The 16043-nt window shown below is 39.6% G+C and overlaps 1 protein-coding gene across 1 annotated transcript in view; it reads right to left on the bottom strand.

Annotated features, from left to right (window-relative positions):
* ETFA (electron transfer flavoprotein subunit alpha) overlaps nt 1-16043 on the bottom strand; it is a 135157-nt gene that overhangs the window by 33348 nt on the left and 85766 nt on the right. The window contains exons 7-10 of the mRNA XM_053717258.1: nt 15237-15338; nt 14630-14698; nt 13978-14060; nt 11576-11641 (exon numbers count right to left, since the gene is read on the bottom strand). Of these exons, the coding sequence (XP_053573233.1) occupies nt 11576-11641; nt 13978-14060; nt 14630-14698; nt 15237-15338 (320 nt within the window). The remainder of the gene's footprint in view (nt 1-11575; nt 11642-13977; nt 14061-14629; nt 14699-15236; nt 15339-16043) is intronic.

The following is a 16043-nucleotide window of genomic DNA, read 5'->3' on the forward strand; positions in this document are numbered from 1 at the left end:
GTGGAGGTATGTTGCGCCTTTCGTTATAGACTGGGGCGCCTTTATGTTCTACTAAGGCACGCTTTTGGCATTGCTGGAGGATCCCACTCTTAATGGGTCTGGGGATTCTCAATCTTACTCTTCGACTGGCTTGCATACATTGACATAAGGGGATGAAGTAATCTTCTTATAGTCTTTGTTATTTGTGTATCCTTTTCCAGTTCTGAGCTTGGAAGTTTCGGACACGTTGGGCTGGTACTGCGGGTCTGTCTGTTCTTCCTGGGCGATAACCTACGGGTTGCCTTATTTTTTATTTTCATCCGGTGAGGATGATTTTTATTTTGTCTAAAGCTCAGGTTGTGGTGTGATGTTTCCTTCGGGAACTTTCCTCTCTGGAATTGATACTCACGATTTTGTGGTCGCACTGTTTACAAAAGTCTGTCTGACTGTTCTTTAGCCCTCCATCTTGGGGGAGACTCTATGTGGCCTTGACAGTGCTGGGGCCCTTGGTTTCAGGCTGGTCCTGACTGGGTACAAATCCTTCTGTCTTTGAGGCCTAGTTCAGACACGTGGCGCCTTTTTATGTCCGGTTGGTCCGGTGAGGACGCCTAGTGATCACAATATGATTTGTGTTGTTTCTCGTTTTATTTTACAAGCTTCAACTAGCATCCTGAGAGGACTTGATGGTCAGTGGTTGCTTAGGGGCATGGGGGATTGGTTCAGACCTCAATTGCCTTTCAAGCTAGTGGGCCGGGACTCCGCTGAGATTCGTGGCGACATGCTCAGTCGCTTCCGATTTTTCAGGGAACTAGAGTGTTCCTTCCCGTTGTGGGTTGGAGGCTTGGAGGATTTAGGTCCTTCATACCGCCGTTATTACGGTTTTGCCTTTCATGGTCTCTTTGAAAGTGTCCTTTTAGGACTTGTTCCTTTTAGAGGTTCTCTTCCTTTGGGTCGAGACTTTCTGGACTTCATCCGTTTTTTCTGGCGGCTTTGGCTGCTTAATTAGGAAGTGAAGGCTGTGAGGCTCTGGTCTTTCCTTTCTACTCTCTCTTTCGGGTGACTCTGTTCTCGTTCCCCTTTTGTTGCCCTTGGGGCCTTTGGGCTCTAGAGAAATCGTGTGACTTTGTTGTGGCCTAGCACCTTGTTAGGGGGGTGTTGACCTCCGGCCAAGGGTGTTATCTTCCCTTTGGGCTGGGAATTACGAGTGAGTCCAGTACCCGTTTTCCGGGTTCAGATGGGGTATCTTGTGTTCCTTGGGGGCGTCGTTCGTTCTAGGACGATTCTGGGTCCCGTGTCCATAGTTCTTGTCTTGGATCCATCTTGGATGTCTGGAGACTTATGATCTTGTGGACTAGTTCGGGACGACCCAGTTTTTTCAGGGACCCTATGTTGCGACATAAGGGCTAGCTCATTGGGCTTGCAAGCAGGAAGGCCAGAGTTCACATCCACCTTTGGGTACTGGTTATAAACTTTAAGGCCTGACTTGTCCTTCAGACGGAGTTTGCTCTTTTTCATGGGGAGTTTCTCTGTTGGGTCAACTGTGGTGTCTGGATGATTTTTGCATTTGGTCCGTGTTTTGATCATACTATGGCTTCATGCCTTGTGGACATGTACGCTGTTCTTATCTGTGCCCTTTCCTTTTGAGGGGATAGTTTGTCTTCCTTATGAGCTGCGGTTTCCTCTCTCTGGAGGGTCATTGTCCTGCCTGTGTGTAGGAGGTTGGATCAGGTGGCTTATTTCTGTAAGGGGCAGCATCTGCTGCTCTGTGGGCTCTGTTCCACCTGTTGGAAATTGATCTCTCTACATAGAGACTGTCTAGGAGAGTAGTGACAGGTCTTCCTACAGATCTATTGCACTTTTCTCTGTTCCAGGTCCTAGGGGGTTCTCCTTGGGAGTGCCTTATTTTGAAGGAGCGGATTCGGATGGCACCCAAACTCTGTTGGGGTGGGTGAGCCCCCCTTTTTCTTTCCATTCACTGGGGGCTTGTGGTTGGGGTTTTTCTGTCCCCCCTGTCTATTGGACATGTCTGTCACTTGGGCTGGTCCGGTGTTGGAGCAGGATCCGAGATCTATTGCTCCAGTCGTTAGTGAAGAATTAGCAATCTGAAGGATCCTATCTTCAGCTGCTTTCTACTTGCCCTGCAAGCATTTAAGTTTGAGTCATTTTTAGATGACTGCAGCGTGCAGAGTTTCTGCTTCAGGTGCTGTTCGTCAGACCTAACTGTGCTTGCTGCACAAGGTTTCGTTTCTCAATATTTCGGTATTCTGAGCTACCTTTTTCTGACTTGGGGACCTTCGTCTTTAGTTGCTTTCTAGAGTGCGGTTGCACTGTGTTAGGGGAAGATCCTCTCTCTGTTTTCAGACTCCCGGCCTTATCCCGTGGTTTCTGTATTTCTGGGTTCTGGGCGTTGCCTCCCCTTGTTTCTATGAGACTGGTTGGGTCTCTGTTAGCCTGACCCGGTTTCTTGTTTTTTTTGCTCTGTGTTTGAGCCCTTTTTAGTGTTTTTTTTTCCTGGAGTTCCTTATGCTAGCTGGACAGCTAGCTCAGCACACTAATGCACTATGGCTACTCTGTACTATAGCAAACCGAGGGTTGCAAGTTCGATTCCCGGCAAGGTCTACTCAGCCTTTCCTCCTTTCAAGTTTGATAAAATGAGCAGCGCTTTGAGTCCCTTAAGAGTGATTAGCTGCGCTTTACAAGTACAATCATGTTTTCTCTGTGCCTTTTCTTCTTTGTTCCCTTTCTTTAGTAAGGGGTGTGTTTGGAGACCGACTGCTGGGTGACGGTGTCTCTTGGAAGCTGTTAACTCAGTCGAGTCTAGTTCCTGCGGTCTCTAGCAAGGCTGTGGACTATTTGCAGGTCAGTGTCCTTGGGCCTTTTCCTTTTTTTTCAAAGTTGTTCTCGGCTTCGGACGAAGCAGTATTTTGTTGGGTAGGGGTTTTCAGGCCTGGTGCCCTCAGAATGGGCCGCCTCTTGTACCCTCCCATTTTTGCATTCTGTGTCCTGTATAGCTTGGGTATTGTTTTCCCAAAAGTAATGAATGCAGCTGTGGACTCTTTCCATTTATGAAGAAAAACTTAAATTATGCTTACCTGATCATTTTCTTTTCTTCAGATGGAAAGAGTCCACAGCTCCCCGCCCGTATTTTTTCTGTGGGGCGTCTTATTTTTGTTCTTCTGGCACATTTTTCACCCTGATATTTCTTCTACTGTTCCTTGTTCCTCTGCAGAATGACTGGGGGATGAGGGGAGTGGGAGGAGTATTTAAAGCCTTTGGCTGGGGTGTCTTTTCCTCCTCCTGGTGGCCAGATTCTGAATTCCCAAAAGTAATAAATGCAGCTGTGGACTCTTTCCATCTGAAGAAAAGAAAATTATCAGGTAAGCATAATTTAAGTTATTTCCCCTCCTAAGTTGTTTTATATCAGTTTTTTGTGTACTGATAATAATGCCACAAGGAAATGAGGGTTTTTTTTTTTATTGAGGGAGATTTTGTTTTAATAAAACATTTATCCTGCAGTTTTATTTTTCAGGATTTATTTTCTCCTGATAAATACTCTGTTTCTATTAGAATTTGGCACCATCTGGTGGCAACTCCTTGCTAATGCATGCTCTTTTTTTTTTTTTTTTTAAATATATATTGTTATGCATTAAGGGCATTAACATTCACTCTCATTCTGTGAATATATATTGAGAGTAATATGATTAATTAACTTTATCTGTTCTATTTAGCAGGGATTTGTATATTATTTACGACTTCCTGCTGATGATTACAAAATTCTACAGTTTGTACATTTTAACTGATGTTTTTAGGGATTGTCATGTTCATGGTTTATCCCTATCCAGAAAACACAAATGGGTTTAAACTTCCTTACACCAATCTAATACCTGCACACATCAAAGAAAGAAATGCACTCTGAGAGCAGTTCTAAAGAAGTGTTAAGAAGAAAGATGGATGTGGCGCTAAAAAACAAGCACGGTATCTCAAAAGTTCAATATATAGAAAATGAGTTAATTTTCAATATGCAAATGGTTAAGATAGATGCATTAGACGAAATCAAGATATAATACAATAATTTAATGTACCAAACAATTCATATATTCACACAAAATACTATTCACACAAAATGCTATACCACCGGTGGTTTAAAAATGGTTTAAAAAATGGGGTTATTTAAAAATCCGTTCAAGTATTAGAACGATACGTTTATAAAAAAGATGATCCAATAGTTGAAATCTGTACAAAGTCTTTTCAAGCATAAGATATTTTTCAGGCAATGCAGGGGTATTTAGACAGCAAGTACAGTATAGCAACAATCTCCACTCATTAGTTTGCCAATGATACACGTATAATGATTGAAAGCGCTACCGGATCTGGGCTAGGGGCATCAATTACCTTGAGAGTGCGACCAACCTTCAGAGCAAGACTTCTCTACTCTGTGTTACGTCGACTGGTGTCTTTGCCGGGTATGTATATCACCTGAGTTAGTGTCCGGGTCGTTCTCAGTTTCTGTAACCCCTCTCTTCCAACCTCGATCCGTTGGCGTGTGACGTAGTCGGCTCCGTATGCTCGGAGTAGTCACGTGTCCGGATGTAAGCCAATCAGCTGGAGTCTCCCACGCTGTCAGTCCTTTGGCGGCTTGTTTGAAAATAAGACGATCGCAGAGCGCTCTGGTGTCTTTAGGTTAAAATCCAGGGAACAAAAGTACACATCTACACGTTTCAGCCTTTATGCGGCCTTTATCAAGAAGGTTTATCCCTATCCTTTTTAGATATATTCTGGACATTGTTACAATATGATGTCTGATTATCCGATCTCTCATTTCCTGTATGTTTTCTGGATTATTTCAATCTTCATGTTATCTCTATCTTGCTATAGTAAGGTTAGACTATGGTATAAGCTTTAGGTCTGCTTTTTTTTTTACCTTGTCTGCCGTATATATTATGAGAGTGTTTTTAGAGATATTACAATTTTTTCATAATTTCCCTTTTCTACAGTAGATTATATGATAAATGTCTTATAAGCATTAGAACTGCTTATCTTATCTTATGCCTACTGTACATAATTAAGATTTAAAGGGACAGTCTACACCAGAATTTTTATCGTTTAAAAAGATAGATAATCCCTTTATTACCCATTCCCTAGTTTTGCACAACCAACACTGTTATATAAATACACTTTTTACCTCTGTGATTACCTTGTATCAAAGCCTCTGCAAACTGCCCCCTTATTTCACTTCTTTTGACAGATATCCATTTTAGCCAATCAGAGCTGGCTAACCTGAACTCCACGTGCATGAGCACAGTTATCTATATGACACATATGAACTAATACCCTCTAGTGGTGAAAAACTGTCAAAATGCCCTGAGAGAAAAGGCAGCCTGCAAGGGCTTAAAAATTAGCATATGAACCTCCTAGGTTTAGCTTTCAACTAAGAATACCAAGAGAACAAAGCAAAATTGGTGCTAAAAGTAAATTGGAAAATTGTTTAAAATGACATTCTCTATATGAATCATGAAAGTTTATTTTGGACTAGACTGTCCCTTTAAGTTGGGGGATATTAATTTTTTCTTGATTATCCCTCTCTCTACCGTAGAAAGATCTTCTGGATATTGTAATAAACCTTATGTCGGTTTATATTTCCTGTTAAACATATTAAATATACGTCTTTAGAGATTATTCCATGTTCGTATTTTATATTATATTGCTGTAGTAGAATATATACGGGAGATTGTTATAAATCTGACCACATGTGGTTCAGTGGGTAAACTACCAGCCGGATTCCTGTATTATCCCTAGCTAACCTTTCAGCAATGCTGAAGTCTGCGTAAAAGCTGGCTATAGTATATAAGCAAGTTGTTACGACTATCTTATTTATAGTATGGGTTTAGGATTTATTATCATTTAATTTATCTCTATCCTGTTTCAGTATAGGTATATACTTATATTGTTTTAAGCATTATATCTGCTTAATTTTGCCATATACACATTTTATATGTATGCTCTAGTGATTATTATTTTTGTCCCTTTCCTACCGTAGATGTCTCATACTAAAGGGTGTTGTACCCAGGACTGTTACATTTTGCCGGTTGTAGTAGCCTGATGGTTAGCTTAGCTGCCTTGCAAGTGGAAGGTTTGCAGCTACTTGCACCTTGCAATTTGTGCGCACAAGCTGTTTATCCTTTTTCAAATCATATTTTTTATTCAGTATTTTGAAATTTTCTCCTAAGAATTGTGTCAACTATTACTCATGATACACAGGGAGCATTTCTAATTCCTTGGTGCCAATTACCAGGGTAAGTTTTTTTGAGGACGATCATAGACTTGATCGTCTTTTCTTGACGAAGGTAAAAATTAAATCTTCTTGCTGCCTATTTTTTCTTTAGTCCTCTATCAATCCATCAGTGGCAATGTGTATAGAAGTAATTGGTCTCATGGTTGTTTCCATGGACATTATTCTGTCTGCTCGTTTCCATCTGAGACCTCTACAATTATGCATGCTCAGACAATGGAATGGAGACCACTCGGATCTTTCTCAAAAGATAGTCCTAGATTCAACAGTGAGGGACTATCTTAGTGGTTGTCTCAGGGAGCTTGCTTCCTGAGGCCATCTTGGGAGATTGTGACCACAGATGCCAATTTATCGGGCAGGGGAGCAGTTTGGGGTTCTTAAAGAAGAGGAGTCTTCTTTCCTAATAAACATCTTGGAACTGAGAGCAATCTTCAATGCTCTACAGCTTGGCTTCAGCTAGGTTCAGTCCGATTTATCAGATTTCAGTCGGTCAACATCTCCTTAGTGGTGTGTATCTACCACCAGGGAGAAACTCTGAATTCCTTAGCTGTGTAGGAGGTGACTCGCATTTTCCAGTGAGCAGAAGCTCACAATTGTCTCCTATCTGCCATCCACATCCCAGGGGTGGACTACTGGTTAGCGGATTTTCTGAGCAGGCAGACCTTTCTTCCAGGAGAGTGGGCTCTCCATCCGGAAGTATTCACAAGGATAACCCTCAGGTGGGGGGTTCCGGAGTTGGATCTCATGGCGTTTCATCTGAACGCCAAGCTTCCAAGGTTCGGGTCAAGATTAAGAGATCTTCAAGCAGTTCGGATTGATGCTCTGGTGGTTCCTTGGGACTTCGATCTAGCATACTTGTTCCCTCTGTTTGCCCTCCTTCCTCGAGTAATTGTTTGCAATCAATCAGGAGAGGGCATCGGGATTCTAATAGCCCCTGCCTGGCCTCGCAGGATCTGGTTTGCGGATCTGGTGCAGATATCATTTCTTCCCTCTTGGAGGTTGCCTTTGAGGAAGGACCTTCTACTTCAGGGTCCCTTCCTCTTCCAAAATCTAAATTCTCTGAAGCTGACTGCTTGGAGATTTAACGCCTAGTCTTGGCTAGGCGTGGTTTTTCTGAGAAGGTCTTTGATACCATGTTTCAGGCTAGTATCCGGTTTTCTCGCAACATTTACCATAAGCTATGGCGTAAATACCTTTATTGGTGCGAATCGAAAGATTCTCTCTTGGAGTCGGGTTAGGTTTCCCCGCATTTTGTCTTTTCTTCAGGATGGCCTGGAGAAAGGTTTGTCAGTCAGTACTCTGAAGGGTCAGATTTCTGCACTGTCTATCCTTTTGCACAAACGTTTGGCAGATCTGCCAGATGATCAATCTTTTTTTCCGGGCTTGGTCAAAATCAGGCCTGTGTTTAAACCTGTTGCTCCTCCCTGGAGCCTTAAGCTTGTTCTTAAAATTTTGCAGCAGGCTCCATTTGAGCCTATGCATTCGGTTGATATTAAGTTGTTATCGTGGAAAGTTTTGTTTCTACTTGCTATTTCATCTGCTCGCAGAGTTTCCAAGCTTTCGGCTTTGCAGTGTGATCCCCTTACCTTATTTTTCATGCGGATAAGGTGGTCCTTCCTACTAAATTGGGTTTTCTTCCCAAAGTGGTATCGAATCGCAACATCAATCAAGTAATTGTTGTTCCTTCCTTTTGTCCGAATCCTCCTTCTCAGAAGGAACGTCTGTTACACAACCTGGATGTTGTGCATGCTCTAAAATGTTATCTACAAGCAACTAAAGATTTTCGGCAGTCTACTGCCTTGTTTGTTGTTTTTGTAGGTAAGCGTAAGGGTCAGAAGGCAACTTCTGCTCTCTCTCTCTGGTTGAGAAGCGTTATCCGATTAGCATATAAGACAGCTGGACAACAGTCTCCGGAGAGAATTACGGCTCATTCCACTAGGGCTGTCTCTTCTTCCTGGGCTTTCAAAAATGAAGCATCTGTGGAGCAAATCTGCAAGGCGGCCACTTGGTCCACATTGCATAATTTTTCCAAATTCTACAAATTTTATACTTTTGCCTCGGCTGAGGCATCTTTTCGGAGAAAAGTTCTTCAAGCGTTGGTGCCTTCTGTTTAGGTCCGCCTGTCTTGTTCTCCCTCCCTTTCATTCTGTGTCATCTAGCTTGGGTATTGGTTCCCACTAGTAATTGGAATGAAATTGTGCACTCTCCATGCCATAGGAAAGAAAACAAAATTTATGGAGAGTCCACAACCTGCTCATTACATTTAAGACGGCAAATGTTTTGGTATAAACCTCAGGCACCTCTATACCCTTGTGTTATCTTCTTTTTCCATTTTCCTTTGGCCGAATGACTGGGGATTATGGGTAAGGGAAGTGACACTTCACAGCTCTGCTGGGGTTCTCTTTGCCTCCTCCTGCTGGCCAGCAGTTGAATTCCTACTAGTAATTGGAATTAAATTGTGGACTCTCCATGACCGGAAAGAAAGAAATTTATCAGGTAAGCATAAATTTTGTTTTTCTCGCCATTAAATGGACTTTCTAAAAGGTACCATTATTTTCATCATATCTTATAATTTACTATCTTTTTTTTAAAATAAAATTATGAAAAAATGGAAGAAAAAAACCCCACAGTTTTTCTAACTTTGACCCCCCAAATCTGTTACACATCTACAACCACCAAAAACACCCATGCTAAATAGTTTCTAAAATTTGTCCTGAGTTTAGAAATGCAAGTTATAGGGCAATAACTACAAGTAGCACTTTCCTATTTTCAAATCATCTGTCAGGAATCCTTGAATAATCCTTCACATGTATAGATTTTGTTTTTTAGTAGACAACCTAAAGTAATGATCTAGACCATTTCACTGCCAGATAAAAAAAAAAAAAGTTAACTTTTTCACTAACTTTAGGTTTCTCACTGAAATTATTTACAAACAGCTTGTGCAATTATGGCACAAATGGTTGTAAATGCTTCTCTGTGATCCCCTTTGTTCAGAAATAGCAGACATATATGGCTTTGGCATTGCTTTTTGGTAATTAGAAGAAAGTCTGCCAGTACTAAAATAAGGCACTAATTCTATTTTTACATATATTCTGCAGTGTTGGATCCCCCTTTAGCCCCCAACCTCCCTGATCCCCCCCAAACAGCTCTCTAACCCTCCCCCCTCTACCTATTTGCCACCATCTTGGGTACTAGCAGTTGTCTGTCAGTACCCAGTTTGCTAAAAATTTAGCCTTTTTTTATTATTAAAAAAAAAAAATTGTAGTGTAGCTGCCCCCCCTCAATACCCTGCCCCCTCCTGATCCCTTTTTCAACATTGATTCCCCCCTCTCCCTCCTTCCCTTACACTTTGCCAGAGTGTAGAGATCCCAACCGCTCCCGCCTCCTGCGCGCGCTCCCGGACCCATCATCCTGCCTAACAGGATCTCCACCAGTGAACAGGGAGTGGCCGCCCACCCGCCTCCCTGCTATCCCTCCCACGCCACCAACGATTGGCACCTTCGCAGGCTCTCTGCATCGGTTGCTTTAAAAAAAAAAAAAAAAAAAAAGGGTATTGCAGGATGCCTCAATATCGATGCATCATTGCAATACCCTGAAAGCAGGTGAAAGCGATCGTGAAACCCCCGAGGACGTACCAGGCACGCCCTTGCTCGTTAACGACCGTTTTTTGTAGGACGTACCTGGTACGTCCTTGGTCATTAAGGGGTTAATATAACTGTGTTGGTTATGCAAAACTGCGGAATCAGTAATAAAGGGAATATCTATCTTTTAAAACAGTAAACATTTGGAGTTTACTGTTGCTTTAAGCAAGTCTGCTAGCTTTACAAATGTCATGGGAAACTGAAATCCATGAGCTTGACTCAAGCAGTAAACCATTACTTTAACCTGGAGGTAACTGGCATTTTCTAGCTGCACTGTATTTAGGACAGTATGGTTCAGAATCATTTCAACCTTGTGCTAAAGCTGTTTATAGACATTGGTATTCACTTCATTACTCTCACACAAATGATAACTTTTTAAAATTTATTTTTTTAATCAGACTAAGGAATGTTGGAAAATAACTAGCTTGTAGACCTATTTTAATATGGGAAAATACCACCCTATGAAATGGGAAAAAAAAAAAATTCTTCGGTGTACATAATGGAAAACATTTTATGGTTCCACATTTAGCATTAGTGCACCTTCCTAAAACAACACAGTCTAGTAATTTATACCTTAACTATTTAATTAAAATTAATTACAAATTAGAAGCTACATTACAAGATAGTGCTAAGTGGCAAAATATAATTAGTATTTTTAAACTAACCCATTTTGGAAATGTATGCATGATTCTACCCCTACTTGTAAAATATATTTTTTATTTTTTTTATTTTTACACTCGCCCAGTTCTCCCATTTATTTTGTTTCCTGTATTGTTTTTATTTTATTTTTTTAAATTAGTTCAGAGAAACATGGAAAAAGAACCAATGCTGTGCGTAATGGTAGATATGGGCATCGGACATACAGGGTCAGATGCCTGTTCGCTGCAAAGCTGCATGAACAGGTTCTCAAGCTGAGAACCTTGCCCGTGCGGTGCTTAGTTCATGGGGCTATATTCTTCTGAAAGATCACCACGCTAAGATCTGTGCAAATCCAGATCTTAGCGTGGTGATCTTTCACAAGAATCAATCCGCCTCCGAAAAAACGGCAAGAGTGGCCGCTTACTTCCACATTTGGATCCTCACAAAGGATCCGAATGCACATTATAAACAAGTTGGAATTTATGCTTGCAGCTGTGAAATTTAAAGGGACATTACACACTAGATTTCTTTGCATAAATGTTTTGTAGATGATACATTTATATAGCCTATCTGGGAGTATTTTGCAACAATGTATAGTTTTGCTTATTTTTAAATAACATTGTGCTGATTTTCAGACTCTTAACCAAACCCCAAAGTTTTAGATGTATACTGACATCTACAGATTCAAGCTTGCTCCTCTTTGTCTAATGGGTCTTTTCATATGTAGGGAAGGAGGGGGGGGTGTCTGCTCATCTTGATTTTCCAGCCCCTTTCACTGGGTGTCCCAGCCTAACCTCATCAATAGTGCTTAAATGGGCGGTTCTAAGGAAGTTTCTATAAGGTTTTATACTGGATTTTTATATCAGTATATGTGCATATTTCTCTTTTTTGTGGTGTCTATCAAATTCAGTTATATGAAAATTAGTGTATACCGTCCCTTTAATCTCTACAGTAAAAAAAAACACCATTATTGTTGACGCATTTCCCTTAAATAAATGTAACAAATATCTCAAGATGATAAAATTACCTTGCTATCTTTCATGCCAGCAAGATGTTGTATGGCTCCTGAGATTCCAACAGCAATATAAAGTTCCTAGAGATAGGACAGAAAAACTATTTAAAGGAACACTCAATCAAGCCCTTTTAAAAAAACTTTCCAATTTACTTCCATTAACAAAATGTGCACAGTCTTTTTATATTTAAACTTTTTGAGTCACCAGCTCCTACTGATCATGTGCAAGAATAAGTGTGTATGCATTTGTGAATAGCTGATGCTGTCACATGGTACGTGTATGCATTTGTGATTGGCTGATGGCTGTCACATGGTACAGGGGGAGTGGAAAAATACATAACTTTTAAAATTGTCATAAAAAAAATCTACTACTCATTTGAAGTTCAGAATAAGTGTTATTACATTGTCTTGTTATCTTGCATTTGTTGATTATGCAAATCTACTGTGTTGGCTGGTCCTTTAAGAGAAAATGAATCATAATAGATTTATTTAGATGTAGGTAAAAACCATCAGCTCAATCAAGATTTAATTCAGCACAGGTGCATTGATCATCAGTTGTAGAACAATCAGTTCATGCATTCTATGTGAAGCTGTAACATCACAACGGAGTATAATATATAAGATTCAAGGTTACATATTTTCCAAAAAGTTGACCTAGTATAAAGATGCCTACTTCTTAACATATGAAATAAGTATTTACACACTCTCCCCATATGGCACTTTTGTTGTAGCTAGAGCCCTGATTGGAGGAGAACAATTCAAACTGTTAATTCACAACAAAATTTACTTTTGAAGTGGGTGGCGGAGCGAAGGGTATTTGAATTTCATATCTATATTAAAAAGTAAATTATAGCTCATCTTCATTACAACTGAATGAAACTCCATCTAAAATATCACTAACATTCCAGATCTGTTTTTCAAAAGAGGAGACTTTACCATCACTTTAATGTCCCTTTAAAAGGAACATGAAACCCACATTTTTTCCTTTCATAATTCATATAGCACATATGTTTTTAAAACTTTTCCATTTACTTCTATTATTAAATTTGCTTCATTCTCTTAACATCCTTTGATGCATGAGCAGCAATGCACTACTGGGAGCTATCTGAATATATTGAATATGCCAATGACAAAAGGCATATATGCAAAGCTACAAATCTCCCAGTAGTGCATTGCTGCTCTTGAGCCTACCTAGATATGCTTTTTAACAAAGGATACCAAGAGCACAAAACAAATTAGATAAGATCAAATTGGAAAGCTGTTTTAAATTTTATACTCTTATCTGAATCATGAAAGAAAATGTTTGTTTCATGTCTCTTAAAGTTTGCCAAAATGTTGCAGCAGCTATGATTCAGTAGCTAGTACGGACTGCAACAATGTTTCCGTTACAACAACATAGTGGGTGACATTACCACCAGTGCTATCCTAATCACTAATCCTAAACCAACCGCAATCTGTGACTCAGACTGTTGCCATAGCAACTCGTTGACATCTAGATTTTGGCAGGGGTAATCTGCCTACAAATATTCTGTAAAGACAATCAGCAAAATCACCACACAACTGTGGCAGTATACATTGTATAAGGTAGATATGCAACATCCTGTAGTTTACAGCTTAATGGGTCCACAACAGCCATAGGTTTAAACACAACATAGTGATATTGATTACATATATAAGTTTAATTCAGATGAAAACATGCATTTTAACTGTTCTTTGTTAAACTAAAACCATGTTCAAAATCAGTGTCATTTTTAAATAAAATAATTCCACAATAAGACCTGTATGGGAGTTTGATTACATTCTATTTTACACAGAATTGTGTTTTTCAGACTGTAAATGATTGAGAAATATTTAAGCATAAAACTTTAAGCAGGGGGGAGGGGATTTCATGTTTCTTAATAAACCCCTTAAAAAGCTCTGGGCTGACAGCCTCTTTCATCCTGAATTATCCAGCTCAGCCTTTAACTGCAGGAGAACAACGTTCGCAAATTGATTCCCAAGTCCTTAGGGGCAGCCGGAAAAAACATTAAATTGCTGTAAAATATTAATATGTCAGTGCATTTAGCTGAAAGTGGTTGATGTTCGGCTCCCCAGGGATTAAACGTAAAAGCAATTTGGATGGCACGTCTTGGATCCCCTTTAATCTGGCTCTTTAACCCCTTTGTAGCCAGAAAGAGAGTGCGAAACAAAACATCAAATTTACTAAAGTACTAGTGAAAAACAAACATATTTCTTAGATCTAAACCAACAAAGTGGTGCAACTGTAAATAACACTTTTAATCAACTACCCTGACATTTCTTATCCCTTTTTCAAAAAAAATCACAAAGAGCAAATTATGCTCTTATTAGGGATGATTCTTAGAAATAATAAATGGTATTAATAGCAATAGTTACAACTGGATAAGATTTATACTTACCGGTGCCACAATTTTGCCGGTCTGTCCCACCTGCATATCATTGGGAACAAAGCCAGCATCTACTGCCGCACGTGAAGCACCCACTAAAGAAACGCAGAGAAATGGATTTAGCCTCTGTCAAATCTCTCTAAACAGGTTTATTATTAATCCATCCCTTTATTACTAAAATGTACAAAATGACAGACATATTACTTAAAGGGACAGTGTACTGTAAAATGTTCTACCCAATAATCTATTTTATCTGCCGAATTGTATTAAATTATATTTAAAAAGCTAATTTAAATATTTTCTGTTTGTAGTATTCACACCTATACTGAAGATTACAATACTTAAGTGTTTTGTTTTTTGGCTTTGGCATACAGACAGAGATAAGATAAAAGGTGCGTGTATAGAAAGTGATAACATAAGAATATCTGATTTCCCTGCAAGCTCAGCCCATTTGAAATGTGTTGTGGTGACAAAGAACATAAGACTATTTAATATACAAAAATAAACATAACAGAGAAATGTACCATATATTTTATACTCTGCTGCTGGTATACCAAGTCATTGGAAACACGTTAAGGGGAAATCAATTCTATAGTAGACTGTCCCTTTAAAGGAGACAACTTAATTGCTAGGTCATACAAAATCCTGAAGAAGGCGCCATTACCTGCAGCGTTAAGCTGATCTGCCAGATCATACAACAATTTAAAGTTCTCTCCATTCTTTAAGCCTCGGCCTAAAAATACAAAGAGCATAATGTTAAGTGAGAGTAGTCAGTGCATCAATGTGTGTAGTGTGCAAGTGGTATGATACTTTTATGCATATGTGAAAGCATTTGCACCTCTAAATTGCAGGTGAAATGTTGTATACAAAAATGTTATTCATTTTGGCCACACCTCTGTTGTTGAGAGGATTTAGAGGAATCAATATGTGTAAAGAAATTTGTGTAAGTTGAAAGTGTGTACAGTAGTAGCAGTAATAGATTTATAATCAGAGGGTGTGCAAAGTGCAGGTGGCAATCTATATATCTTCAGACAAGTGTACATAAACTAAAGTCACCCACACACGGGTTCTAAATCTGAAATAATACCAAATGCTGCCAACCAGTTGAGTGTGCCCATTATGGTTGGCAAGAATCTTAGTTTTTAACTGCAGTTTCTATGATCCTCTGAACAATTTGTATCTGTTTACAAGGTGGGTCTCCAGCAGGAAAACTGGTGAGAAATCAGAAGAGAAATGTTACAAATATAGTAGAATCAGTCCTAGACTCGTACCTCCAGAAACTACAACTTTTGCGCTGGTCAGCTCTGGACGGTCACTTTTGGTCAAACTTTGTTGAAGCCACTCTGAGAGTCCAGCCACTGCAGGAGGAGCCACTAGAGATATTGAAAACATACATAAAGTAGATGTAAATCCATGTGACTAACGTAAAAACATATACTGTATATCAAAATCGATCAACCAAATAAATAAACAAACCTAACAGCTATGAAACATGGTTTATTAGGTGTTGATATTTTCAGGTAAAAGCTAAATGTAGAACTACAATTCACAACCACATCAAAGGGTATAATTACAGGGTTTAAAACAATTTTTAGTCATTTTGAACTCATTGCTTAGCTAAATCATATAGGTGGTGAGAGTCCACGATTTGTTACACATGGGATATACATTCATACCAGGAGGCGGCAAAGTTTCCCAAAACTCAAAGCCTATAAATACCCCACCTACCTCACTCATATCCCAGTTTAAACTTTGCCTCCTTTGGAGGTGGTTCAAAGTATGATGTGCTTAAAGATATGTGCTTCAGTGTTTATTGAAGTCCGGTTTTCCCCTCAGAGTTACAGTGCTTGTCAGAGGGATGTTTGGAGAGTTCTACCATTAGACAACATGTTGTAAACCTCTGGTAGTCTTCTTTAGGCCCTCTGTAAATTCGGTTGCAGTAATAATCTTTTTTCCTCCCTTTACAGATCTACATACTCCTATCTTCTACCTCTGCTGATTTTTTCAGTACTGGCTGCCTGTCTGCTTATAGTGGTCATGTGTCTGTATATTTACTATTAGACACAGCATTCTTTTGG

The sequence above is a fragment of the Bombina bombina genome, chromosome 6 (assembly GCF_027579735.1).
Source record: "Bombina bombina isolate aBomBom1 chromosome 6, aBomBom1.pri, whole genome shotgun sequence".
In the NCBI taxonomy this organism is placed as follows: domain Eukaryota; kingdom Metazoa; phylum Chordata; class Amphibia; order Anura; family Bombinatoridae; genus Bombina; species Bombina bombina.